We start from the raw sequence: 27,525 nt of genomic DNA on the forward strand, positions 1-27,525 counted from the left end.
AATCGCGGCCCCCGCCGGGGAGGGTTCTGCCAAAGTGCCACGTTGGGCCCGGCTGCGGCGTGAGGAGCCGGCTCAGGGCTCCGTCCCGGGCGTTCGCGCCTGAGCACCGGCCGTTGGGGCAGTTGGGCGGCACGAGTAGAGTCGGGAAGCCGGTCCGCGGCGTGCGCTGCGGGCCGCCCCGCGGCGGCGGCGGGGAACGGCTCCGGTCAGGCGGCGCCGCGGAGCCTGGGCGGCGGCGGCGGCGCGTCCCGCCCGAAGGCGGCTCTGGCTGAGGGCGGAGGGGCCGGCGGAGCGCCCGGGGCAGCGGCTGAGGCGGGACGGCGGCGGCGGGGGCCGCTGCCCCCGGAGGAGCCGGCCGAGATGCTGGCGGAAAACCTGGTGGAGGAGTTTGAGATGAAGGAGGACGAGCCGTGGTACGACCACCGGGACCTCCAGCAAGGTGAGGGCGCGGTCGCTCCCCGGGCGGGCGGCCTGGACGGGGAGGCTCCCGGGTGCGAAACCGTTAAAAAGTTGGTTTCTTTGGCGGCTGGCGGTTGGCGGACGTCAGGTGCGGGAATGTCCGGCGCTCACCTGGCGTGGGGACCGGGAGGGTGCCCAGCCCGCCGGGAGGCCGCTTCTGCGCAGTTACCCTCACCGTCCCTGAGTGTGGGGTGCTAACTGCGCCGGGCACCGCTGGGGCCGCCTCCCCGGTTAGCGGTTGAATCCTCCTCGCGTTACCTGGAAGCTCCGGTTGCCCCTCCGCACCTCCAGGGGGACCCCCGGCCCACGCCCGGTGGGAGCTGCTGCAGGTGTTGGGGGTAGCAGTGCTGGGGGGCGGGAACGGTGCCGGGCCCTCCCATTTCATCCGCCCGACACCTTACTTGGAGAGCAGCATCTCTTGTCCCCATTTCCCAGATGAGGAAAGCGAGGCTAAACCACCAAGTGACCTCTCCCAAGTCAAGCGTGGGGGCAAGCATTTTTGAACCCATTCACTCACAACGAGGAGTCCTAGCCACTGCCCAGACCTTGTCTCTCCTTTATCACCGGCTTACAGCTTCTTAAGTTGGGTGTCAGAAGGTTGAAAAACTTTTTTTTGCTAATGCATCGTACACCAGATGCCAAGTGAAAATGACTTGAGGCACTTCTGCCTCTGCCACTTCTCCTAGTTGGCATCTAGTTTTTTAGTTGCAAACAGGCTTTCAGATCTGGGCCTGCCTCGGATTTCTTGCTGAAGATGTCTCAAAGAAAAATGTTAAAGCAGCCTTCAGTTTGGAGACAGTGCCCCCACCCTTTTTTGCATATTAATAGAGAGCATTTGCAATTAGGGAACGCTTTTTATGGATTTTTAACACTGATGCCCATTTAGTCTTCCCATCAAGCTATGGATACTGTTACTGGGGGAGATAGGATTCCACTCCGAACTTCAGAGCAAACTTTTTAACCAGCACACCGAATACTCCTTAGGAATTTTATCCAGGCATCTTCGGTTTCTGCAATTCTGTGCAAATCAACTTTCTCAGCTCTAAAACGGCACTGCAAATTAACATCTCATTTAGTTGAATATTAAATGGCGGTGATACTTGTTCATGCTAATCATTGAACTTGGGGTGGAGGTGGGGAAGGGTGTAGGCTTGAGTAGCTTGTACTTAGAAAAGGAAAACAAGAAAGGAAAACAAGACAAGCAACTCTTTTGAGAGGGGAGGTGGCTTTGTTCTTTTTCTTTTTCTTTTTTTTTTTTTTTAAGTGTTTCGTGGACAGTCACTTGAACCAAAGTGGTTCACAAGCTCACTTACATAGTCCAAGCTACTCAGTGGCTATAGTGCATGATTTGCCATCATGTTCCCAATATCCACAAGGCAAATCTGTCTTACATTTTAACAAACCTGTTTTCAGAATTCCCCATAAGGATTGATGGCCTAGTTTGATACTTTCTCTAGGATTAATGAGTCAAATACTGCACCATTGCAACATTTCCCTACAATACCTTAAGCAGTTTGTGTAATTGAAGCTAAATATTTTTATTTAGCAAGCATAGATCTGTATAGGCCCTTATTAAAAAATCTAGCATAACACTGATCACAAAATAGAGGCTCAGTTTTAATATTTGGTGAACTGAGGCTCTCAAACTGTTTTCATGTCTCTCTTCCATCAGGTGCTTTTGTCCACACTACACTTTACACCCTGTGGGAAGTTGTTAAGAGCAGATTTAAGTTGTAATACTTAAATCTACAAGAAGCAAATGTAACATGTTGGGGTTACATGTGGAACTCTTTAACCTCTAACCAAAACAAAAGTCATCAGATGTTCAAGTTTAATGAAACCTTAATGAGCACAGGTCTGAACCTCCTTAATGTCAGTTTGCATTTGGAATTTGTTCTCTGCTTTTCAGAAGACTTTCACATCTGTTATTACAGTGGACTTTGACAACCCTGTATGTCATAACCAAGTGCGTGGGGGTAGGAATAGGTGTGAAATTGCAAAAGTCATAACTTACGAATAGGCCTGTAAAAGAATGACGTCTGCACTGTGAATAAAAGAATAGCTTTGTCCCAGTTTTCATTAAAAAAATTTTTTTTAACATTTTTATTTATTTTTGAGAGACAGAGACCGAGCGTGAGCAAAGGAGGGGCAGAGAGGGAGATACAGAATCTGAAGCAGGCTCCAGGCTCTGTGCTGACACAGAGCTGGGGCTCAAACCCATCAACTGTGAGATCATGACCTGAGTCGAAGTCGGACACTTAACCAACCGACTGAGCCACCCAGGCGCCCCTGTCCCAGTTTTTAAAAATTATATATTAAAGAATACCTAAACTTCTAATGAATTTTTAAGTGTGTTAATTTCTGAAAAATTTATTATCTACTCTGTGCCAGGTATTCATCTAGGCACTGGGGCCACAAGATAGGATAGATAAGATCCTATCCACAAGATAGGATAGATAAGATCCTACCCTTGGAGTTGACAGTGTAGGAATCTGTTTACTAGAGAAGCCTGGAGATGTTGCCTCCTGGTGTGTGCCCAGCTACAGTGCCTGGTGCATGGTAGGCCCTTAGTAGATATTTGCTGCTAAATACAGTTTGGGAGCAAGTCTGTCCTGTTGAACAGATTGATAAACACATCTAGTGGGATTTTTATCAAGTGCGGACATTTGTTTATTTTTTTAACATCCTCATTATTAACTTTACTGAGCAAGCCTTGTTTGGAGAGAGCTCCTAAAACAACTTTTTAAGATCCTGTTCTCAAAGTCATTAAACTACAAATTTGTTTCCTTTAGTAATAGAAGTATTATTTAAGTAGATCGATCGTATCGAAGTTTGGTGGGGCATTCTTTTTTAAATTAAAATTGCAGAAAAATTCTAATCTCAGAAGGCTCTGGTCCACCATTTATACCTTGTTAGAAACATGTAAAGCTTGTGCAGGCAGAAGGAGAAAACCTTTGCTTTTACAGAACACTTTGATAAAGAGACTGTCTTTTGTCAGCGAGCTGAGTTGGCGCAGTAAGAATACTGACAATGATCTCTATGGGTGAGATCCTTTCTGGGACAGCAGGAGCCTTCTGTGCAGGTAATGATGGTGCTTGCTTTGAAATGTGTGCCTGAGAACAAGGTGGAAAGACTTCAGAGACTAAGTTTTCTTTCAGTCCAACTGCTATTATAATTGTCATTTGGTGAGCTGTGCAAGCTTAGAATAATGCTTCAAGTTTCTACTATATGGATCAGCAAATGAAATCTTAGTTTAAAGGAATCCTTAGACTTCTGCTTCTTTTCATGATGAGTACGTTTTCCAAGTGCACAACTAATTTGCTGAATCATTGTTGAAGGGTCATTAAAACTGGCACCATCATTTTTCTTGATGTTTATATTCAGGCTTTTTTGCTTTCCCAATTATAGTAACGTTGGCAACAGGAGTTACACAGAAGCATCACCCAATGACGCATCTGATTTTGTAATAGGAAAAGCTTTCAGCCTTAATGTTGTTGAATTACTGCTGCAGTCTTCAGCTAACATGGGAATATGTTGTCCTCATGGTTCATGAAAAACTGAAGTCAATTAAAAATATAATAGCAGTGGAATTTAAAGGTTTCAGAATTCTGGAAGAAAGAGCCTTTAAAAAAAAAATCACTCAGCTGCCAGAGGTAGTTTGCTTAAGGCATAGGGCTGAGTAGAGTACTGGTTTAAACCTTACAGTTTATCTGTTAAAATAGATGATTATTATGTGCAAAGATTGATTAGTGAAAATATTAAACATATGAAGATACTGATAGGTTGTAATTCTCAAGCCTGCAGGAAATGTGTGGTATTTTTATTTATTATTTTTGATGTTTTATTTATTTTTGAGAGAGAGACAGAGCACCAGCAGGTGAGGGGCAGAGAGAGAGACAGACAGACAGACACAGAATGAGAAGCTGGCTCCAGGCTCTGAGCTGTCAGCACAGAGCCTGACGCGGGGCTCAAAACTGCGAACCATGAGTTCATGACCTAAGCTGATGTCAGATATTCAACCGACTGAGCCACCCAGGTGCCCCAGTGTGTGGTATTTTTAGTGGCTGCCTAGATCAGCTCAGTAAGTTCAATAGGATTTAGAAAAGACCATCTCTTAATGAAAATCCTTATCGTAAACTAGAGATGATCAGGTGCATGAAGCTTCAAAATGATATTGTATCCTTTTGTGTCTTACTTTAAAATATAAGGACATCGAACATTCTCCCTTTGCCCCCACTAATTATTTAGAAATGCTTCTTGGGCTTCCTGCCAGCTTTTGGCTTCTTATGGTTATGGAAGCCAGATGCTACACAACAGGAAATGAATTTTTTTTAAGACCAAAAAAAGACCCTTGTCTTTAAACTAACAGATGAAGTAATATCCTATTATGCCGTGTGACTTCGCAGACACTTACTTGTAGTTGAGACTTGTTTTTGCCGGAATTCTATCCTAAACATCTATGAAATATTTAGGAGATTGAGACTTCAGGTTACCGAACCAGGTTGGGGCTTTGTTTACCTGGAAATAAGGATTGAGATAAGGGCAAGTCTCAAATTATTTTCTGCTTGCTGTTTACTGGAAGCGTGCTGTGCTTGACATCTCTTTATGCAGCAGCAGGAGGAGAAAAGCTGCTCCTGGCTGCGTATTAAGTAGCAGGTAGTTTCATAAGTGAATGAAAGTAGTTGAAGATGGCCACAAGTTAGCCTTGATTCTGGAGGAGGTTTTGGCTCAGGTTTTGATCGCTAGTTAAGAACACCTTTGATGAGTCTCTGGTCCTTCCCAGTGAGGAATTACCACCTTACAACAGGCCAGGAGAGATTTAAGTAATGTCTAGGTAATGTTTATATGCTTTGTCTTTGATAAGCATGGTGGCTTCTTGGTGGTGGGGCTGTGTATACACATTACACACCCTATGAGTACAAAGCCTCTGCCAGCGGCACATAGTTCCTTCTGCATTTAGTGAAAACAAGATATTAACTTGCCTGGAGTTGTATGTGATTTCACTGGCAGAACAGGCAGTAAAAGCCAAGTAGCTCAACTCTGGCTTCTCATCGCCATCTATAAAAACAAGTAAAAAGATTAAGTACCTCATAGAGGGAAATCTACTCTCCACCCGAAACAGAGGTGTGTGGGCCTCCTGGTATAAAGATGTGGAGTATGATGTAAGCGAAGTTAGAAGCTGTTGACAGTAGTTGCTGTTGTGCGGTGACTCACCATGTAGATTTGGTCAGTCAGGTAGCATCTTTGTGCTTCAGGTTGTTTCATTTGAAAATCTGGGCTATATACCTTGAAAAGATAGAAAGATTAATCTCTTAAGTGCTTTGAGCTGTTCGTAAAGTTCTGTGCCTTGTGAATAGAAGATGTTATTTCATGGACTTGTTATCTGAAGTCTTAAGTTCATTAATAGGCTTTTTAATATTTAAATCATGAGAAAATGTATTTTAACACCTATCTGCCAACATATATACCGTTTTATTATAAATGGGTGTAAGATGTTTTAAAATGAGCTGGAGTGGTGTCTGGGAGGTTTTGCTACTTTGTTTTTTCCTAATGAGGAAAAACTAATCAAGTAGAATACTAATTATGCACTCGAGTGGACAGGACCACATAACAAAAATTAATTGCTTTTCTTTTACCACTTTAGGTTAAGTTTTAATGTCGATGGTAATGAATAAACATAAAAACTTGTCAACCTCTAAAAGTCAAGTTTTTAAAGGTTTTTGTTTGTTTTTTAGAGAGAGAGAGAGCACACCAGAGGGACAGAGGCAGGGTGAGAGAGAATCTCAAGCAGGCTCCACACCCAGCACGGAGCCCAACGTGGGGTTCGATCTCATGACCATGAGATCCATGACCTGAGTCAGATGCTTAACCGACTGAGCTACCCAGGTGCCCCTAAAAATTAAAAAGCATATGTAGTGAGGTTCCCTGTTTTCATCATGAATATTGTTTTCATAATATTTTCTGACATTAAGTAAAGTGACTTTCCATCATACTTAGAGTAAAATTTAAACTGTCTCTACATGGGCTATGAGCTCTTGTATGCTCTGCCTACGGTCCAGCTTCATCTCTTCCCACTCTCCCTCTCCCGCTTCTATCACACTGGCTTCTTGTCAGGTTGCAGACTGTGCCAGCTTCTTTCTTGTTGAAGTGCCTGTCTCACTTTTTTACTCCTCACTCTTCAAGCCTCAGCTAAAATATCCCCTCAGACTTTTCTTGTGACCTCTTTCTAAAATAGATCCTTTGTTCATTATCACCAAATCTATTTTTTTTCTCACATATCACATTCAATTGGTTGACAAATCTCTTTAGCTCCACTTTAAACCATATCTGGATTCCTACCCCTGTCTTCATCTCCTCCACTGTGGTCCAAGCCACCACCGTCTCTTACCGAGATGATTGCAGTATCCTCCTGTCACCCTGCTTCCATGTTTATCTCTTCGGTCTGTTCACACAGCAGCCACTCATCCTGTCAAAAGCCTTCACTGGGTTCCATTTTACTCAGAGTAACAGCCAAAATCTTGACCTTCTTAGTTAGGTCCTATATGAGCTGGCCCGGCAACCTTGGAGCCCCTCTGACTTGTCACTCTCTTGCCCCTTATGCACACTTCGCTTCAGCCTCGTTAGCTCCAATTGCACTTCCTCCCAGAGCCTTTGGCCTTGTTTTGTCTCTACGTGGAATGGTGGTCCTCTAGATTGATCTAGGTGGGTCATTTATTCAGTTCCTTCACACCTTAGTCCTTTTTGTTTTTTTAATATTTATTTTGAACAGCAAGTGCAAGTGGGCGAGGGGCAGAGAGATGGGGGGACAGAGGATCCGAAGCAGCTCCAGGCTCCCAGCTGTCAGCACAGAACCCGATACGGGGCTCTAACTCCAAAACTGCAAGATCATAACCTGAGCCGAAGTTGGACACTCAACCAATTGAGCTGCCTAGGTGCCCCCACATCTTAATTCTAATGTCACCCTGGTCGCGTGTTCATAAATTTCAACCTCCCACATCCACATTCTTCACATCCCCCTAACTCGATACATTTTTTCTCTTTAGCACTTACTGCTATCTTTTTAAAAAAAAATTTTTTTAACGTTTATTTATTATTGAGAAAGAGAGAGACAGAGCATGAACGGGAGAGGGTCAGAGAGAGAGGGAGACACAGAATCTGAAACAGGCTCCAGGCTCTGAGCGGTCAGCACAGTGCCCGACGCGGGGCTCGAACCCACGGACTGGGAGATCATGACCTGAGCTGAAGTCGGACGCTTAACCGACTGAGCCACCCAGACGCCCCAGCACTTACTGCTATCTATTTTATATTTTATCATGCTGTTTCTCCCAATAGAAAGAAGCTTCATGAGGGCAGGGAATTTTTTAGCTAAGTTCATTCTTCTATTCCTAATGTCCAGAACAGTGTCCGGTATTAATGAAGGTATGCATGCATGTATGAATGAAAAGTGTTTATCACATTTGGCAAATTTATTTACTTACTTACTGTCTGACTTTTCCCATTCATCTCTTGGAATGTCAGGATAACAGGAACTTCATCCATCTTATTCACCATTCTGTAGCCAAAACTTGGCATAGTGCCTAGCAATAAAAACATTAATTTGTGAATCAATGCATACTAATAATACTTTGATTTTGTATGCAGCTTAGTTTCTGAAGTACTTCCTTATATATTATTTCATTTGGTTTTTATAATCTTACACTGATAGGACCATCATCTCTCTACACAAGAATACTAAGTGTAGGGACCTTTAAAGTCACCATATTGAAAGAGTTAACCTGGTAAATGGTAGTCAGAACTCGACCTCAGACCTTTCTACTCAGTTCAGTGCATTTCTCACTATATTGAAGGACCTCCCATGAAACTTATTATGCAGATAGGTGTTTCAGTTACTTATATTAGAACTATTGTCCATTTTAGTATCATTAAATTTTTTGTTTCGGGTATTGTGTATAATACAAACAAACCTTGTCTTAGGTACATATATGCCTAAGAAGAGAGAGAGTTGGAAAATTAGGTTTAAAATAGAAATATGGTAGGGCTCCCGGGTGGCTCAGTTGGTTAAGCGTCTGACTTGCGCTCACGTCTTGATCTCACAGTTCGTAAGCTCGAGCCCCACATCAGGCTCTGTGCTGACAGTTCAAAGTGTGGAGCCTGCTTTGGATTCTGTGTCTCCTTCTCTCTCTGCCCCTCCCCCACTTACACTCTGTCTCTCTATCTCTTTCTCTAAAATAAATAATAAGATATTAAAAAAATTAAAATAGAAATATGGTTTGTGTTAAGTCAAAGTATAAGCTGTGGACATGTAATTACCTTAAAAACTCACTGTATTGCTTATCTGATGTGCTCATCTTGGAGAAAGACATGAAGAGAGGTAGAAAAAAATGAGAGACCTGGAGCAGGTATTATTATTAATGTTTTTTTTTTTTTTTAAGTTTATTTTGAGAGAGAGGGGGGGAGGGAGGGGCAGAGGGAGAGAGAGAATCCCAAGCAGGCTCCACAGTGACAGTGCAGGGTTCAAATCCACAAACCTTGATGACCTGAGCCAAAATCAAGTGTCCAATGCTTAACCGACTGAGCCACCGAGGCACCCCAGTTTTTCCCTTTTTTGACTTAATTTTAGTCTCCTTAGGAGTTCAGGATCTGTAATACATACTTTGCTTTGACAGATTCACAACAGCCAGATTTCATGGGAACTCTAGAAACTATTGAAAGATCTGCCTGTACTTTGGCGTAAAGATCTTCTAGAAGAAAGTAGACGATGATATGAATAAGTCCAGTCCATGAGCAAATAATTATTATGTTAGAGGTCACTGTGATGAATGATCATTTCTGAATGAATAAATACATCTCCATCTTACAAGTAAGGTATATAACAGTGTACATTACTGGATAGAGGAACCCAGTTCAACTGAATTTTAAATAGAACTCTGGTTTCTTTCTGTGCCATTTTTCCTTCCATTGGGATCTGACTGAAACTTTGTGTTGGGTTAGGTCCTGATTCATTCTTAAAAAAAATTTTTTTTAATGTTTTATTTATTAAAAAAAATTTTTTTTTAACGTTTATTTATTTTTGAGACAGAGAGAGACAGAGCATGGACGGGGGAGGGTCAGAGAAAGGGAGACACAGAATCTGAAACAGGCTCCAGGCTCTGAGCTGTCAGCACAGAGCCCGATGGCAGGGCTCGAACTCATGGACCGTGAGATCATGACCTGAGCTGAAGTCGGCCGCTTAACTGACTGAGCCACCCAGGCGCCCCTGTTTTATTTACTTTTGAGAGCAAGAGAGAGCACAAGTTGGGGAGGGGCAGAGATAGAGGGGGAGACACAAAATCCAAAACAGGCTCCAGGTTCTGAGCTGTCAGTAGAGAGTTCGATGTGGGGCCCAAACTCCCAGACCATGAGGTCATGACCTGAGCCACCCAGGTGCCCCTTGATTCATTCTTACTTTAGGCACTGGGTTATATACAAGGTTGAAGTGTGATCATTTGCATTATTGTGCTTGTTGACTTGTTGTGCTAGATCTCCAACTTGCTGCTGAGCTTGGGAAGACATTACTGGATCGGAACACAGAGTTGGAGGATTCTCTTCAGCAGATGTACACAACCAATCAGGAGCAGTTACAGGAAATTGAGGTAATTTACTCATTAAGAGAGTTACGCTTTGAGGTATGGCCTATTGCTGTTACTGTACCAATCATGTTCTGCACTTTCAAAGAACCATTGGAGAGGGTGGGGAGGTTGATTTCTATTTTCTTTATGCTTTCCCAACATAGAAGTCTGATGAAAGAAATTTCTCTCTTCACCCTTGGTAAAGTGTATTAGAAGTAAATGGTCCAGTATTTGCCAGTATGTGAAGCACAATAAAGTTGTCCATATTATACTTCATTTTTTACTTTTTTCTTTTAAAAAATGAATTATGCAATATTCCAGATATGCCAAGAGGTATAAGAATAATACAGTTAACAGCTATGTACCCACCACCCAGCTGAAGTAAAAATACCCACATTGTTGAGGCTCCCTCCTTGGTTACAGCCCCTCTCCTAACCACTGCCAAACTCCATCCTAAATTTGGGTTTAGATAGAAAAAATTTTAAATCATATTACCTGATTTCATAATATGTTTAAAAAAAATTTTTTTTATCAACGTTTATTTTATTTTTGGGACAGAGAGAGACAGAGCATGAACGGGGGAGGGGCAGAGAGAGAGGGAGACACAGAATCGGAAACAGGCTCCAGGCTCTGAGCCATCAGCCCAGAGCCCGACGTGGGGCTCGAACTCACGGACCGCGAGATTGTGACCTGAGCTGAAGTTCGACGCTTAACCGACTGCGCCACCCAGGCGCCCCAAAAGATTTTTTAAAATTAAAAGAGTACTTTTTCCTTTAGTTGAACAAACTAAAATGAAATACACTAGATTAAGGCTTTAAAAATGCAAGGTGCTGTCTTATAAATGGTCCCATTCTAGTAGCCCAGTTATGTGTAAGTCATGTGACTATAAAGATGATAATTTTGGATATTAACCTGACAGCTGTCTGATTAGAATACTTTTCTCCATGCTCCAACCCCCCCGTATGCCCACCCAAAAAAGCTTTGCACTTAAATTACAATTCCTTCTCTTCAAATTGGTACATTAAAACCAGCACTCTTGTGTGAGTATAAAAGACCTTAGAACAGTGATCATGGGCGCCTGGGTGGTTCAGTTGGTTAAGTGTCCGACTTTTGATTTCAGTTCCAGTCATGATCTCACAGGTTCATTAGATCAAGCCCCACCACTGTGCTGATAGCAAGGACCCTGCTTGAGATTCATTCTCCCTCCCCCTGCCCCTCCCTTCCTCTGCCCCTCCCTTCCTCCGCCCCTCCCTCCCCCCCCCGCCCCTCCCCAACTTCTGCACACTTGCTCACAAGTGTGCTCTCTCTCTCAATAAACAAGTAAAATATTCTAAAAAAAACCAATCGTGATCAGAACTTACTGAGTCTAATTATATACTGAACCAGGTTCTAGAAACTCAAAGAAATAGAATTACGTATAGTCCTTGACTTCTAAGCAATCAAAATTACACAAACTTCAATTTTTTAATACAAATAAATCTACCATCAAAACTAAGGCAAATTCATAATCTCAGTATCCTTATTTTTACATAGCAGCCATAATTAAGATGTATATATACAGTAGATCTGCCTCTTCATCAGGATTTATGAATATAGCCAATAATGTGATTGGCTATGTGGGAAATACACTTTTATCATTCTAGGAAGGTGTATCTTGTAATGATATTAAAGTCACCAGCTGCTACTTTTAGCGCTTTTCTATATCAAAAGAGTGTAGAACATGCCATACCCAAAATTAGATGTAATTACTGTACAGTTTGTCAGAAACCTAAAAATGCAGAAAAACCAGGCATTTTTTTTGAAAGTTTATTTATTTTGAGAGAGAGGGAGCATGTGCATGTGAGTGGGGGAAGGACAGAGAGAATCCCAGAGAGAATCTTAAGCCCTGAATCTGACTCAGGGCTTGATCCCATGAACTGTGAGATTACGACCTGATCCAAAACCAAGAGTTAGGTGCTTAACCGACTGAGCCACCCAGGTGCCCTCCAGAAATACCAGAATAAATTTTTTAAAACTGTTAAAACTAGCCAAATGTTGTACGTGCTCAAGGAATTCGTACTTGCTTTGTGTTGTAGACTTTGCTTTACAACTCATCAGAAGATGTCCTAGAGTAGTCTATGAAGTAGTCTATGAAGACTATCATATACTGTGAGATATGTCTATTAGTATTTGTGTAGAAGCATTTTCTTAATACGCTGTATTGATGTTTTCTATGAAAAGCACCTGAATTCATTGTAACTGAATTCTATAACTGCTACTTACTTTAGAATATCTCCCAAGTATAGATGAAAAAAGGGTATTATTTGCATACTAAGAGAGTGATGCCTATTTGCTACCACTGTAGGAGATCACAAACACGATTGCTTTATGATCTAAGTTACTTATTTTCTACCTTTTTTTCCCTGTTGTATTGAGGAATATTAAGACAGATTGTTAGGGGCGCCTGGGTGGCGCAGTCGGTTGAGCGTCCGACTTCAGCCAGGTCACGATCTCGCGGTCTGTGAGTTCAAGCCCCGCGTCAGGCTCTGGGCTGATGGCTCAGAGTCTGGAGCCTGTTTCCGATTCTGTGTCTCCCTCTCTCTCTGCCCCTCCCCCGTTCATGCTCTGTCTCTCTCTGTCCCAAAAATAAATAAACGTTGAAAAAAAAATTAAAAAAAAAAAAAAGACAGATTGTTAACATTCTGAAAAAAAAATCCACAGATCTTTAAGATTCTCCAAATCTATGAGTAACACTCTATACCATCTATTGTTTTCTATAAGATGTTGCAAAGCATAATGGAAATGAACTACTCATACTCAGTTCACATCTTAATGGTTAAATAAATATGAAATTAAATACATGTATAAACTATTCAAGTAAATTTAGCCTGGAGTATTCCAGAAATGTTTTCATGAATCTCTTGTTTCCATAATAGAGCATGCAGTCCCCTGGTTCTTAGATCCAAGAATTGTAGCTTTCAACATTTTACTCTTTATCCAAAGCTGTGTTTTGGCTGAGAACAACACTGTCATAGATTACTTCTCTGCCATTGCACTTGGCTTTCTTCTTTCTTTTTGTAAATCACTTTATGAAAGTCAATGGGGATGGGACAAAATGGGATGAAATGGCAGTGCTGGTTAAGCCCACTTAGCAGTGAGAGGACCCCCACAAACTGGCCTTGTTGCCTGCTCAGTTCACATCTGCTCCTGTGCAGACTTACAAATCACAACATAGACTTGAAATAGTCTAAAACAAGGTAGGCTTGATGTTCTTATAAAAGTAAGCGGGCAACCAAAGAGCCTAATTCCCTACTGAAAGGGAATTATGTGCCTCTTATTGTTGTAACCTTTAGGAACCCCCTAAACTTTATAAGGGCTCTTTCCTTAATTAAAACCTTCTATCAGTTTCTTTTTCTCTTTTAAGTAAACTTTTTATTGAAATACACATGCAGAAAACACAGATCCTAAATATATAGTTCAATGAGTTTTCATAAAGTAAACATATTAATACAGTCAATACCCAGATAAGAAATGAGAACATTATCAGCTCTGCCAGTTGTCACTGCCACTAACCAGCATTCTAACACCTAGATTAGCCTGTTTGAACTTTACGGCTCATACAGGTTTTTTGTTTTTTTAATTTTTTAGCATTTTGTTTTTTCTTTTTTTAGAGACCGTTAGCCGGGAAGAGGGGCTGAGGGAGAGGAAGGGAGAAAGTGAGAGAGAATATTAAGCAAGCTCCGTGCTCATTGTGGGGCTTGATCTCATGAACCATGAGATCATGACCTATGCCAAAATCAAGAGTTGGGTGCTCAAACGACTGAGCTACCTGGGTGCCCCCCACTTGGACACTTTTTTTCTTAATATTTTTTAGTTTGTTGTTTATTTTTTAAATTTATGTAGTTTGTTTATTATTGAGAGAGAGCAGAAAAGAGTAAGCAGGGGAGGTGTAAAGAGAGAGGGAGAGAAAGAACCCGAAGCAGGCTCTGCACTGTCAGCACAGAGCCCAGCGTGGGGCTAGAACCCTGAACTGTGAGATCATGACCTGAGCTGAAATCAAGAGTCGGATGCTCAACCAACTGAGCCACCCATGTGCCCCCCACTTGTACAAGTTTTAAGCTAACTTTTCAGAATGTTTATTGGGAGTTTTCCTGATTAGAAAAGTAATACATGATCATTTTTTGAAGTTAGTAAAAGGTGTAATTGAAAACCAGAAAGTCAGCCTTTACCCCCAGAAAAATTTGAAATGAGACAATCCATAAAAATAGTACTGGTACAAACTACTTAAAGTGGATAAACAATATTGCAGAACTGGTAATAATACTAGGATAAAATCCCCCAAACTGGACTCATTATAGACATTATGGAAATAGACAACTAAGAAACTGTCAAAGGGTATTTTGAAAGTAGAACTACAAATGTGCTCTCAAATACTCGGCAGGTTTCAAATAACCCTAGTAGAAATTGATCAGTATTCTTTTAGAGATTGTTATTAATTGTAAAAAAGAAAAAATATTAAACTATTGAAAGTAATGATTGGCTTCAGAGATGCCTGCAGCCTGTGTCACTTGTATTCAGTGTTGATCTGCACAGTAAGTTTTTCTCTCCTGGATGAGGGGAGGAGAGAGTACTTCAGAGAGTAATGAGATCTGACACCCTCAGACACAACTGGATTCTCTTCAAGATTCCTACAAACACATAAGCAAGCCTACAGCCTTGTGTTTTGTTGCCTCTCTGCTTGGAAATCTGCATGATTCCCAACAGTGACAGGACTTGTCACTCCCACTCAAAGGTCTGACCTTCAAGGCATCCCTTCTTTCATCAAGAGGTTATGTCTTAGAAATTTTAAAGCACTTTATGCTTCCTTTACTACATTTACCAATGTTCTATATATTATATTGACTGATTTGTTTCAGTCCCTCCTCCCCACACCCGTTTGTTTCCCTTTGCTGTTGCTGTGTTTATCCATGATAGATCATCAATAAACGCGTGTTGAAATCAGTATCTTAAGAGAGGACAGATAAACAGTTTGCGATCCACTTCTGATGATTCCTAAGCTGTGGATTTCCACCTCTGGAGATTTTTTTTTAAGAAGATGGAAGGAGCTCTGGCTTCAGCCTTAGAAGATTGAGGTTTAAGCCCTCAATTCTATGGCAAATAGCTAGAGACTTGAGGCATGTGATTTACTTCTCAGGTCCGGTTTGCTCCACTGTGTCTTGGTGATAAGAATGCTTGTACTCCATTGGTACAGACTTGTTCTGAGGGGATGAGATTATGTAAGTGTTTGCTTTTATTTTGGATGTAGAAATTGTTGCACAGTTTATCCATGTTTTAAGAATTTTAGTAATGAAAGAATCTTAATTCAGAAAAAAAATAAATCCTTTTCAATTACTGGAAAATTGATCTTAAAAACAAGCCAAGCTTTTAATAGATTATATTATAAATGGTTTTTATTTTCATATTCATGCCCTTTTTTTCCAACTTAAATTTCCTACAGGGGAAATAAAATATTTTAATCAGGGAAAAGAGGTTTTTCAAAGGTAATAAGAAATCTTTCTTCAGTATTGTAGAAGGTCATTTTGATTCTAAATTCAGAGGATTTGGGCTGTAATCCTTAGTATAAGGATAATCCCAAAAAAGCCAAATTTCCATTCCATTCCTTATGCATTTTTAGTTGGGGTTGTTGGTCTTTCCCTGCATTCTAGGTCGGGGTGCTACAATTGCAAATAGGTGTTAATATAATTCTGCTGGCCTTTCTTTTTTAAAGAGTTGCCTCAGTTGTTAAGGTGACCTGTTTTATAGCTTTTATGCATAACCTGAACCTTGTACTCACAGTCAAGGTGACCTTCTATGTAAATTCCAAGACAGGCATGTGATAACTCACAGAACTTGAATGTTTATACTTTTGCCTATAAAATTAACATTTTTGCCTGTGATTTTGCTACTTTCATGTTCCCCTCCCAATGTTTTGCTTAAATGTCTCCCTTTCCACGGTTTAATATGGCAGATACTTTTGTACTTGAGCAGTTTTTGCCACTTGAATTTGGGGATCTTGGCAGTCCCATCAAATTTATTTGAGGTTGTGTATCAAAGATTCTGGATGGAGAAAACCAGAACATTAGTAGCATACCTGTGCCTTTAAATGAAGGTTAGAAAATGAGCTAACCTGGTTCCTTCTAGATTCAGAAAAAATTTGATAAAACTAATTTGAAACTTGAGAGGCCAAGCATAAAGCATTATGCTCCACATAAATGGAGTCTGGATTCTCTAGCCCTATATGAGAACTTGCTGAGAGATCTATTAATTTTTCTTTTAAGTTGCTGACCAAGTTAGTTCAGACTTCTTGGTGAGGTAATCTGTTACAGATTCTTGGGGGAAGTAAAGGGCTTCTCTGATTAGTTTTGATTTAATAATAATAAGATTAAACTCCTACCATGTGAAAACAAGCTCCCTGCCATTCTTTAGATTGTTCTTAAAGCCAAATCCTCTAAGACCAAAACATCACAAGCTCTTTGTAAATGGTCTCATTGTGTTTTTATTACAGGTCCATATATCAAATGAGGGGGACTTATGGTAGCTTTTTTTTAGCATGCTAGTCTTCCGCACCCCTCAGTGTGTGGTTTTACTGTCCGTAGTTTCAGTTATTGTGGTTAGCCCCTGTCCAGAGGCAGATGATCCTCTTCCTGATGGATGGTCAGAAGGTCACTATTAGCCCAACAGCTGTGTCACACCTCCTGCGTCCTCTTGTGGGCATTTTATCACCTCCCATCATCACGGGAAGGTGGTACACGACTATGAGATATTTTGAGACCACATTCGTATAACTTCTGTTACAGTATATAGTTATAATTGTTCTATTTTATTATTAGTTACTGTTAATTTCTCACTATGCCAAATTTAAATTAAACTTCATCATAGGTATGCATGGATGTATAGGGAAAAAACGGTCATATATTTAGGGTTTAGTACTAAACATGGTTTAGGCATCTGCTGGGGGTCTTTGAATGTGTATCCCCAGTGGATGAAGGGGGACTGCCCTAGCCTCTTTGTACGTATTTGCGTATTTACTTGTTTCCTTTATGTTGGCCACAACTCTAATTTGAACATTATATCTTTAAAAGGGGTCAACAGCTTGGGGCCCACATAATAGCTGGTAGGAATTATAAAGGTCTTTCAGATTACTGGAAGGTATTCTTGCCACGGGAATAAATTAGAAACATCTATAAATGGAGCTAGAGAGGAGAGAATTAGTGGCTAACAGGGCCTTTTCCCAAGAGGGCTTTTCCCAAGACCCTTCTCAAAATCTTTCAGTTAAGTGTCTCAACATTTCAGTGGCCCTAGTTGTGTAGAGAGCACAATCAGCTGTTATCCAGAAGTCTAGAAATTGCTGTTTAGGGGCACTTGGCTGGCTCAGTTGGTAGAGCATGTGACTATTGATCTCAGGGTCTTGAGTTCAAGCCCCACAGTAAGAGTAGAGCCTACTTGAAAGAAAGAAAGAGAAAAGGAAGGAAGAGAAAGAAAGAAAGAAAGAAAGAAAAGAAAGGAAAAGAAATTAATTGACATTTAGCCAATGTATTTTTAGTCCCTACTGTGTGTCAGGAATTGTGCTGAATGAACTAGGTATACAGAAGAGGCTTTCCTTTTCAAGGAGGGTTAGAAAGACTGGACACTAACAACTATGCAATTTGGGTGTTTATTATTACATTGTTTTGAGGGAAATTAATAGGGTGCCTTGGGAAGGGGGCTGCTTTCGAGGGGGTGGTTTGGAAAGGCTGCTGAAGAGGTTACGTTTGAACAGAGACCTAAATTTGTGCCATACTCGATGCCGAGCATGGAGCCTGCTTAAGATTCTCTCTCTCCCTCTGCCCCTCTCCCCCACTTTAGCTCTGTCTCTAAAATAGAAGAAAATAAAAAAATTTATGTCATAGGTCCCTTTGGCTGTCTAGTGAGGTCTGTGATGATCCTCTTAAAATACATAGAGTTACAAAGGGAATCTGTTAGATTGAAATGCCTATCAAAACATTGAAAAAATGAATGTGTGATGTAGTAATAAGTTTCTTTATTAATACATTAAATACTAGGATCTAGGGGCGCCTGGGTGGCTCAGTCGGTTGAGCGTCCGACTTGGGCTCAGGTCATGATATCACAGTTCGTGGGTTCGAGCCCCGCATTAGGCTCTGTGCTGACCGCTTGCTCAGAGCCTGGAGCCTGCTTCAGATTCTGTGTCTCCTTCTCTCTCTGCCCCTCCCCCATTCACGTTTTGTCTCACTCTGTTTCTTAAAAATAAATAAATGTAAAAAAAAAAAAATTTTTTTTAAATACTAGGATCTAATGTCGGACTAAAAACTGTAATTTCAAATTTTTTTTTTTTTTTCAACATTTATTTATTTTTGGGACAGAGAGAGACAGAGCATGAACGGGGGAGGGGCAGAGAGAGAGGGAGACACAGAATTGGAAACAGGCTCCAGGCTCTGAGCCATCAGCCTAGAGCCTGACGTGGGGCTTGAACTCCCAGACCGCGAGATCGTGACCTGGCTGAAGTCGGACGCTCAACCGACTGCGCCACCCAGGCGCCCCTAAAAACTGTAATTTCAAATAGTGATGAGTGTTAGCAATGAATCAAGATTTCTGCAGCCTCTCTGACATGATATGAAAATGTCTGTGATTTCTATTGGTGATGAAGTCCTAGGTGCCCTGTCATACTACTGATGGCTTGCTGCCTCCATTCAAAATCAAAGGGAATGCTAAATTTCAGTTAGAGAAAATTAACAGGTAACTTCTCTTTCATCCAAGTTCACAGACCCTCTCAATTCTGTGTGAGGACCCCATGTTAAGAACTGCTGGATTAGATGGAGCCAGCAGGAAAAACACATCCTTAAAGAAGGGGGAGCTTGCTTAGAGTAAGGCAACTCTGCATTTTTAAGGCAAATGTGTGAAATAAGGAAGAATCAGTAGCTTCCCGGTGAAACTGGAAAAACCATTTAAGAGACAGTTGGGAAAATATTAATACTGAAACATAAATAGTTGATAGTAAGGGATTATTGGGGTATTTAGGTATGGTTAAATTGTAGTTAAAATGGTTCTCTTAGAAATACATGAATCTGTATACCTCAGTTAAGATGTCTTGGATGTGTGGGGTGCCTGTGTGGCTCAGTGGGACAAGCATCTGACTGGATTGCAGCTCAGGTCATGGTCTCGTGGTTCGTGGGATCGAGCCCAGTGTCAGGCTCTGTGCTGACAGTGCAGAGCCTGCTTGGGATTCTCTCTCCCTCTCTCTCTTTTTCTCAAAAGAAATAAGCTTAAAAAAAAAAAAAAAAGGCTGTCTTGGATTTGCTTAAAATGATTGGAGATGAGAGTAGAAAAGTCGAGGTGTGACAAGACTGATAACTGTTGAAAGTGGATGATGGATAGATGGAGCCTCATTAAGCCATTTTTCTGCATTTATATGTTTGAAATTATCCATAATAAAAAGCTTTTTAAAGGTAGATAAAATTAGCCATCTGTAAAGAGTCAGTACTTGGGTGGACTAAGAATTTAGGCAGCAGCACTCAAGGTGAAGACACCTCATACATTATTTCCCGGAAGTATGGTAGAAAATGCTGCTGCAGCAGTTTAATACAGCTTCATCTTTGTGGAGCGCTCCAACTAAACCAAGTCCTAAGGAGGGAGGCGGTAAACGGTGAGCTTAAGAATCGCTGTTGATCTAAGTGAATGCTGATGCCTCCCGGACCCAAGAGAAAGAGACATTAGGTTAGGGGAGGGGGGAGACCTCCAGGATTTTCCATGTCCAAAAACAACATTCCTCTAGTAAGTGTGATCCATGGACCACTCGTACTAATATCACCTGGGGTTTTTGCTAAAAATGCAGAATACTGGCTCTACCCCAGTCTCACTGACTCAAAACTTTAGGGGAAAGGAGCCCAGGTTCCTATAGTTTAATCCCCCAGATGAATCTTAACACGTGTAAAGTTTGAAAACTAACTGTAGGTAGAGATGAGAATACCTTTTATCGAGCAGTTGTACCATATGCCAGATACCACGCCAAACCCTTCACATTCTTTTTAATCTTACAGCAACCCTTGTGAGGCAGGTGATGAGGAAATCTCACCTTAGAAGAATTAAGCTACTTGCCAAAGGTCACCTGGTTAGAAGTGGTAAAGTGTAACTTCAAATTCTGACCCCAGAGCCTATGCTTTTAGCTATGGCAGCCTCCCACCAGGCTCTTTTCGCTGATCCAATGCCCACCACAAGATTTCTGTGAGAATTGAAAAAATTACAAAGCAGATGTGTCCTACAGAGGATGTGAATATTCTAGTCACCGGGCAGAGACCGCTCCTATTGTAAATTAATACTTAGTGTCTGGTCTATGTGTTACCTTTTTTTCAGGTTGTTGTGAATCCTCCCAAAGAATACTTAAGGCCTCTACTTGATATAAAAGCGGCTTGCAAAATTTCTGTAGCTATTGTATGTATTCCTGTATTCTAAACCTTTGTTCCTAAGAGATTGAATACCTTCCCTTCATTGACGGGACCTACTAGGACATTGCCAGCCAGAGGGCAGGGTTAAGGCCTGACTCCTGGAGAAGCTGGTGGGGGTGGAGGGAATGAAGAATAAACACAAGCTTTTACAGGGACTGCTCTGTGCTCACTTACCTTATTTAATACTTCAGGCCCTACAAGATAGGTTAGTAACCGATCCACAGTTCCTTATTTTCAATTTCAAACCCAAAAGGCTCTGTAAAATAAGATTTTTTTCTTAAGTTTACAGCAGATTCATTTGGCAGCAAATTCTGAGCTAAACTGCTGTGAGGCTGTTTTATGGTCCTTATTCATACTTTTTGATGCAGAAATATTAATGCTCAAGGGGTGCCTGCCTAGGTGGCTCAGGTCATGGTGGTTTGGGAGTTCTAGCCCTGCATAGGAGCCTGCTTGGGATTCTCTCTCTCCCTCCCCCTCTCTCTGCTCCTCCCCCATTTGCACTCTCTCCCTCTTTCAAAATAAGTAAATAAACTTTTAAAAAAAGTTTAAAATATTAGTGTTCAATTATAGGGCGCTGCCCATACCTCACTGAGGATGCTATAAAGTGTATGGTGTGTGTGCCATGTTGTTCTAAAATTTAAATAATTTTCTAAAACATTTTTGGCCCCAAGAGTTTCAGATGAGAAAGTTGAAGTTAGGAGAGTTAAGTGTTTTCTCAACACCTTGCTACCAAGTTATATAATTAGATATAAAAAGGTCACATAGGGGCACCAGGGTGGCTCAGTCAGTTAAGCATCTGACTTCCGCTCAGATCATGATCTCCCAGTTCATGAGTTCGAGCCCCATTTCAGGCCCTGTGCTGACAGCTCAGAGCCTGGAGCCTGCTTCAGATTCTGTGTCTCCCTCTCTCTCTCTCTGCCCCTCCTCTGTGTGCTCTCGCGCACACTCTCTCAAAAATAAACAACTAAATTAAAAAATAAAAAGGTCATTTATGCTTTGTTTTTCAACTTTGCCACATGGTCGTTTAAAGAGCCCACTGAAAATCATTGAGCACGTTCTTTAAAGGAAATCTATCAGTTCTGCAAATACATTTATACAGTTGACCCTTGACAACACAGGTTTGAACTGCATTGGTCCATTTACACAAGAATTTTTTTTTTTTTTTTAATAAATACAGAACAATACTGTAAAACTATTTTCTCTTATGATTTTCTTTACATTTTCTCTAACTTCATTGTAAGAATATAGTAGATAGTATATACAACAGACAAGATATGTGTGTTAATCAACTGTTGTCAGTAAGGCTTCTGTCAACAGGCTATTAAAGTTTGGGAGAAGTCAGAAGTTATACACGGATTTTCAACTGTCTGGGGGTCGATGCCCGAAACCCCTGTGGTGTTCAAGCATCAACTGTATAGTTGTATAAAAAGCCCAAGAAAAGTGTTTTTAAGGTCCATTTAGAAAGCAGTCTTAGCTGTACCAGAATAAATAATCTGGTAATTTTTTTATGAGTGAGGAGGATTGTGGTGATAACTTTTCTCACAGCATTAAAAATAACAAGAGTCTTTGAATCCTAGTAAGCTAAATATCTCTTTCTGCTTAAATCAGTGTTATTTTCCCTATTTTTTGGTCCAGGATAGCTCATTTAGAGAAGAAAATTTGATTTTTTTCCAAGCAACAAATCATCTAACGTTCTCTAAAGAGAAAAAATAGGGGAGCCTGGGTGGCGCAGTCGGTTGGGCGTCCAACTTCAGCCAGGTCACGATCTCGCGGTCCGTGAGTTCGAGCCCCGCATCGGGCTCTGGGCTGATGGCTCAGAGCCTGGAGCTGTTTCCGATGCTGTGTCTCCCTCTCTCTCTGCCCCTCCCCCGTTCATGCTCTGTCTCTCTCTGTCCCAAAAATAAATAAACGTTGAAAAAAAAAAAAAATTAAAAAAAAAAAAAAAAGGGGGGGGGCGCCTGGGTGGCGCAGTCGGTTAAGCGTCCGACTTCAGCCAGGTCACGATCTCGCGGTCCGTGAGTTCGAGCCCCACGTCAGGCTCTGGGCCGACAGCTCAGAGCCTGGAGGCTGTTTCTGATTCTGTGTCTCCCTCTCTCTCGGCCCCTCCCCCGTTCATGCTCTGTCTCTCTCTGTCCCAAAAATAAATAAAAACGTGGAAAAAAAAAAAATTTAAAGAGAAAAAATACATGGTCTTTTTGCTTAAACATTGATCATGTGTTCCATACTTTTTTTCTCTTGTGGGATTATCAGGCTCCCTATAGATTTTCATGTCGAATCTTAATTTTATGTATGTATTGTGCTTTGTAAGCGTAGATCAGCCTTATATGATAAATAGGATGTTGGTAAGCATTAGGGGAAGTAAACATATAAAGGATGGCCTATGTTTATTTCCTCTTAGGTACTTTAATTGGGATTTAAAGTTTTTTTCATAAAATGAACCTGTAGTATTGTGGCATAATAAAAATCATAGATTTGATTTTGTCTCCAGTTCCTGGCACAGAGCTTCTAAAACCCTTGGAATTTCCTGAGTGATAGGATGGGAACTGGTTGCCAGAAGGAACACACCCATGTTATTAGAGGGTTAGAACCATCAGTCCAACCCCAACCTCTGGGGAGGGGACTGTGGCTGAAGATTGAGTTCAGTCACCAATGCCAGTGATTTAATCAGTCATGCCTATGCAGTGAAGCTTTAGGAAAACCCTGAAACCAGAGCACATCGATGTGCTGGGAGGGCGATGTGTCTGAAGAGGACGTAGAAGCACCACTCTGCACCCCTATACTTTGCCCTATGCATCTCTCCCATGTGCTCTTCCTGAGTTGTTCTCCTTTAAAGCAGTCAGTGTAAATACAGCAATTTCCTGAGTTCTGTGAGTTGTAGTGAATTACTGAACCTGAGGGGAGGTCATGGAAACCCTCATATTTATAGCTAGTTTGTCAGAAAGAAGTATAGGTGGTCTCTGAGCCTTGCAACTGGTGTCTGAAGTGAGGCAGTTTCATGGGACTGAGCCCTTCCTAACCTGTGGGGTCACTACAGGAAGGTAGCGTCAGAATTGAATTGTAGGCTACCCAGTTGGTGTTAGCGAATCGGAGAATCGGTGTTGGGACGCCGCAGGTGTTTTATCTGCCTAGTGTGTCACCTGGTCACAGTCATCTTCTCTTACAGTATCTGACCAAGCAGGTGGAGCTCCTACGGCAGATGAATGAGCAACATGCAAAAGTTTATGAGCAATTAGATATAACAGCACGGGAATTGGAAGAAACCAATCAAAAGCTAGTTGCGGACAGCAAGGCCTCACAGCAAAAGATTCTGAGGTAAATTTTCTAGAATCCATTGAGGAAGCCCTAGGGTAAGTCATTTAGTATAAACTAGAATAGAACTTGCACATAGAGGGTTTGGGTCAACACGGGGTATGGTTTAACTTAATTCTTTATGGAGAATAGAGATTAAGTAGAAGTCCTTTCCAATTAAGAAAACCCAGTTTGAGTGGCTGGCGACTAATCTCTCCTCACTGCTTATGCCCTTAATATGACAGCAGCAAATGGCTTCTATCTGTTCCTCACAGTCTGACTGAAACCATCGAATGCCTACAAACCAACATTGACCACCTCCAGAGCCAAGTGGAGGAGTTGAAGTCATCTGGCCAAGGAAGAAAGAGCCAGGGGAAGTGTGACCAGGAGAAATCGGCACCCAGATTCTCGTGTCTGAAGGAACTCTACGACCTCCGCCAGTAGGAGCCTGCCTTTCTTTGGCATTTATGAGCAGGGGGACATCTCATGTCAGGGACACATACTGGATCCCAGTAGATTAAAAGTACCCTTTTAAGAAATGCCACTTGGTTATTAGACCACCAGTGGTTTGCACAAAACCACTTAACTTAAACATATGATGGATAGAGTTCTTGAGTCTTGGTAATTCTGCAAAAGCTTATTTTTGGAAGTCTTGGGAGTGCTCACTTCAGTGCTTTTCATGTGTTAAGTCTTCATTTAAATTAAGGTGCAGTACTTGTGATAGACTACAGATTTGGGGGCTGTACCTCACATTAGGGTGCAAAAAATTGAAATGTCAAAACAAGTTTTTTGCCTACAGAAATGCCTTTATAATTTAGAGTTAAGAGACTGAATCTTTAAGGACTATTTCTTGAGCACCTATTGTATGGCAGGTGCTATGCCAGACATGAGTGGTGAGCAAAATAGACACCATTGCTCCTGCCCTCACACTTTCACTCTCAGGGAGGGGCAGATACAATCATCACAAAGATAAACCCAGTTACAAGTTGCCCAGGACCCTACGCAGGAGAGAGACCAGCTTCTGCATTTTGGTAGTTTTCAACCTTGACCCTTCATCAAATCACTTTGGAGTTTTTCAAACTGCAATGACAATGAGGCTCTTAGGCCTAAATTAAAATCTCTAGGTGCAGGTAAAAAGCTGTCCAGATGATTCTGATGCACAGCCAAAATCAAGAACCACGGGGCCATTCTAATTTCCTTGAAAGATATCTATCATACTGCTGGGCTTTGAGAATAGGTGTTCTGAAGTACTTTTAATGGTTAAAAAAAAAATAGTCACAAAAATTATGTTTTCTTACATGTGTTTATTTGCCAGCCTTACATAATTTCGTGTTAGCCACTGCCCTAGTACAGAATAGGCAAATAAATAAATAAATAAATAAATAAATAAATAAATAAATAAATAAATAAGATAACCGTCAGAGTTCCTCAAAAATACTTAGTTGGAAAAAAAAAAATCAATCTCTTTTCATTCCCAGTCAACCTACATAATACATTCTTTCAACATTTTTCTCCTAGACACTTTGTGTATGATCATGTGTTTGCCGAGAAGATCACTTCCTTACAAAGTCAGCAAAGCCCCGATGAGGAAGAAAATGAGCACTTGAAGAAAACAGTGACGATGCTGCAGGCCCAGCTGAGCCTGGAGCGGCAGAAGCGGGTGACGATGGAGGAGGAATATGGGCTTGTGCTGAAGGAGAACAGTGAACTGGAACAGCAGCTGGGAGCTACGGATGCCTACCGCGCTCGGGCGCTGGAGTTGGAGGCCGAGGTGGCTGAGATGCGGCAGATGCTGCAGTCGGAGCATCCATTCGTGAATGGCGTTGAGAAGCTGGTGCCGGACTCTCTGTTCACCCCTTTCAAAGAACACAGCCAGAGCCTGCTGGAGGAGCTGTTCCTGCCTTTGCCAGAAGCACACAGAAGGCCTCTTAAGCGCAGCAGCAGTGAGACGGTGCTGAGCAGCTTGGCCGGGGGGGACATTGTGAGGGGTCACGAGGAGACCTGCATCCGGAGGGCCAGGGCTGTGAAGCAGAGGGGCATCTCCCTTCTGCATGAAGTGGACACTCAGTACAGCGCCCTGAAGGTGAAGTATGAGGAGTTGCTGAAGAAGTGCCAGCAGGGAGAGGACTCCCTGTCCCACAAGGCTGTGCAGACCCCCAGAGCTCTCGCCAAAGACCTGGCGGGGACCAACGCCCAGCCTGAGCTGGGCACCAGCGGCTGGGAACCAGCCTCTGTCACCCCAGAGCCCGTCAGTTCCCCCACCACCACAACACCTCCGGAATACAAGGCGCTTTTTAAAGAGATCTTTAGTTGCATCAAGAAAACAAAGCAAGAAATAGATGAACAGAGAACAAAATACCGATCTCTCTCCTCTCATTCCTAATTCAACCTCCAGCTCTACTTCTAATTTGCTCGTTTCCTTTCACCTCTCTCTCCCACTCCGACCGGTGTCTGTAAACCCCATGGCCACGTGGCTCATGACGTTTGCCTTGCTGTTTTGCTTACTAAGCAGCCAACAGCAGGGAACGAAGGTGGCTGCTGGTGTCAGTTCTATAACCCGGTTCCATTTAAGCTCCTCAGGAAATCCCGTGACAACCTGGCCTCTGGCTGGCGCACTGATTTGTGTTGTGATTCCTTGAAAAGCCCCAGAACCAGTGGAGGGATAGATGTGTGTTCCTAGAGAAGTAGGCCTGGAGTCCCTATATATGTAGTATATAGAGAGTGTATAGTATACTGGGGAAAAGGGCAGAGTTGAAACAAAACTAAGGCAACTCCTACTGCCTCCTCGCTTCTCAAAACTGTAGGAGTCAGATGGCTGCCAACCTGAAATGGCTTCATAAACACTGTTGTATACTGTGAACTCGTTAAGAAGAATGTCCAGGAGAAAGCAGGGTCTACTCCAAAATCAATGGCATTAAAAAATACTCCAAGCCTTGAGTTTGGTTACATCTGCTACCAGTTGAGCTGTGACTGACAAGGAATCATAATATGTCTAAATCCAACTGATACCAAACTGAAAGGCAAGCTCTGGTTTGACCTTTGCTGTTACCATCTTGCTAGCTTATGAGCATAGGCCCTGGAGGGCCCCACCCCCACCTTCAGATGTTTTTACTCAAAGCTATAGTGGTTAGCATAGGCAAATATGTAAATCATTCTTAAAGTCAGACTGAAAAAGCAAGATCAAACCCCTCACTGTGTTGTCCAAGCTGGCTAAGCTGACAGCCACAGGCTGCCCTTGTTCAGTTCCTGTCGTTCCTATAAATGTTTTTGACTTGCTGCAGAAATTCCCATTTGCTACTTTATTAAACAGTATTGTTCTTTGGGAATCTACTCATCCTCTCACTTTGCATACTTTTAATTTAAAACTATTTAAGAGACTGAAGTTCCACTTACTGTATATATTTTTTCTAAAAACCAAATAAAACTACCTGTGAAAATGAACAAATGGATCACTTGCTTATTTTAAGCTGAAGCCATTTTAATGTTCTAACCAACTGTTCCATTTTTTTCTTCCAACAGATATCTCTGAGATTTGATAATGATTTTTTAAATTTCTATTCCCTGTTCTTTGGGATTCTTATGTTAATGTGTTCATTAGAATTACTATATGATTGAAAAATATTTTCAAATGTATATACTTTATATAATCACAAGTTTAGAAATATCAGACCTGGTTCTGAATTAATAGCATTTGACTCAAAACATTTGATTAT

General features: G+C 41.7%; 1 protein-coding gene across 2 annotated transcripts; it reads left to right on the forward strand.

Moving 5' to 3' along the window:
• The first annotated feature begins 218 nt into the window (after positions 1-218).
• Positions 219-27,253, forward strand: CDR2 (cerebellar degeneration related protein 2). 2 transcript variants are annotated; one of them, XM_047839400.1, is made up of 6 exons: positions 354-439; positions 9,126-9,324; positions 9,979-10,091; positions 23,688-23,836; positions 24,088-24,252; positions 25,331-27,253. In XM_047839400.1, the coding sequence occupies exons 3-6, from the start codon at positions 10,053-10,055 to the stop codon at positions 26,193-26,195; spliced, it is 1,218 nt and encodes a 405-aa protein (XP_047695356.1). In that variant the 5' UTR covers positions 354-439; positions 9,126-9,324; positions 9,979-10,052; the 3' UTR covers positions 26,196-27,253. The 2 variants fall into 2 exon arrangements, with proteins under 2 accessions (XP_047695355.1, XP_047695356.1); XM_047839399.1 differs by lacking the exon at positions 9,126-9,324 and having other exon boundaries at positions 219-439.
• The last annotated feature ends 272 nt before the right edge of the window (positions 27,254-27,525 follow it).

Source organism: Prionailurus viverrinus, chromosome E3 (genome assembly GCF_022837055.1).
Source record: "Prionailurus viverrinus isolate Anna chromosome E3, UM_Priviv_1.0, whole genome shotgun sequence".
Classification (NCBI taxonomy): domain Eukaryota; kingdom Metazoa; phylum Chordata; class Mammalia; order Carnivora; family Felidae; genus Prionailurus; species Prionailurus viverrinus.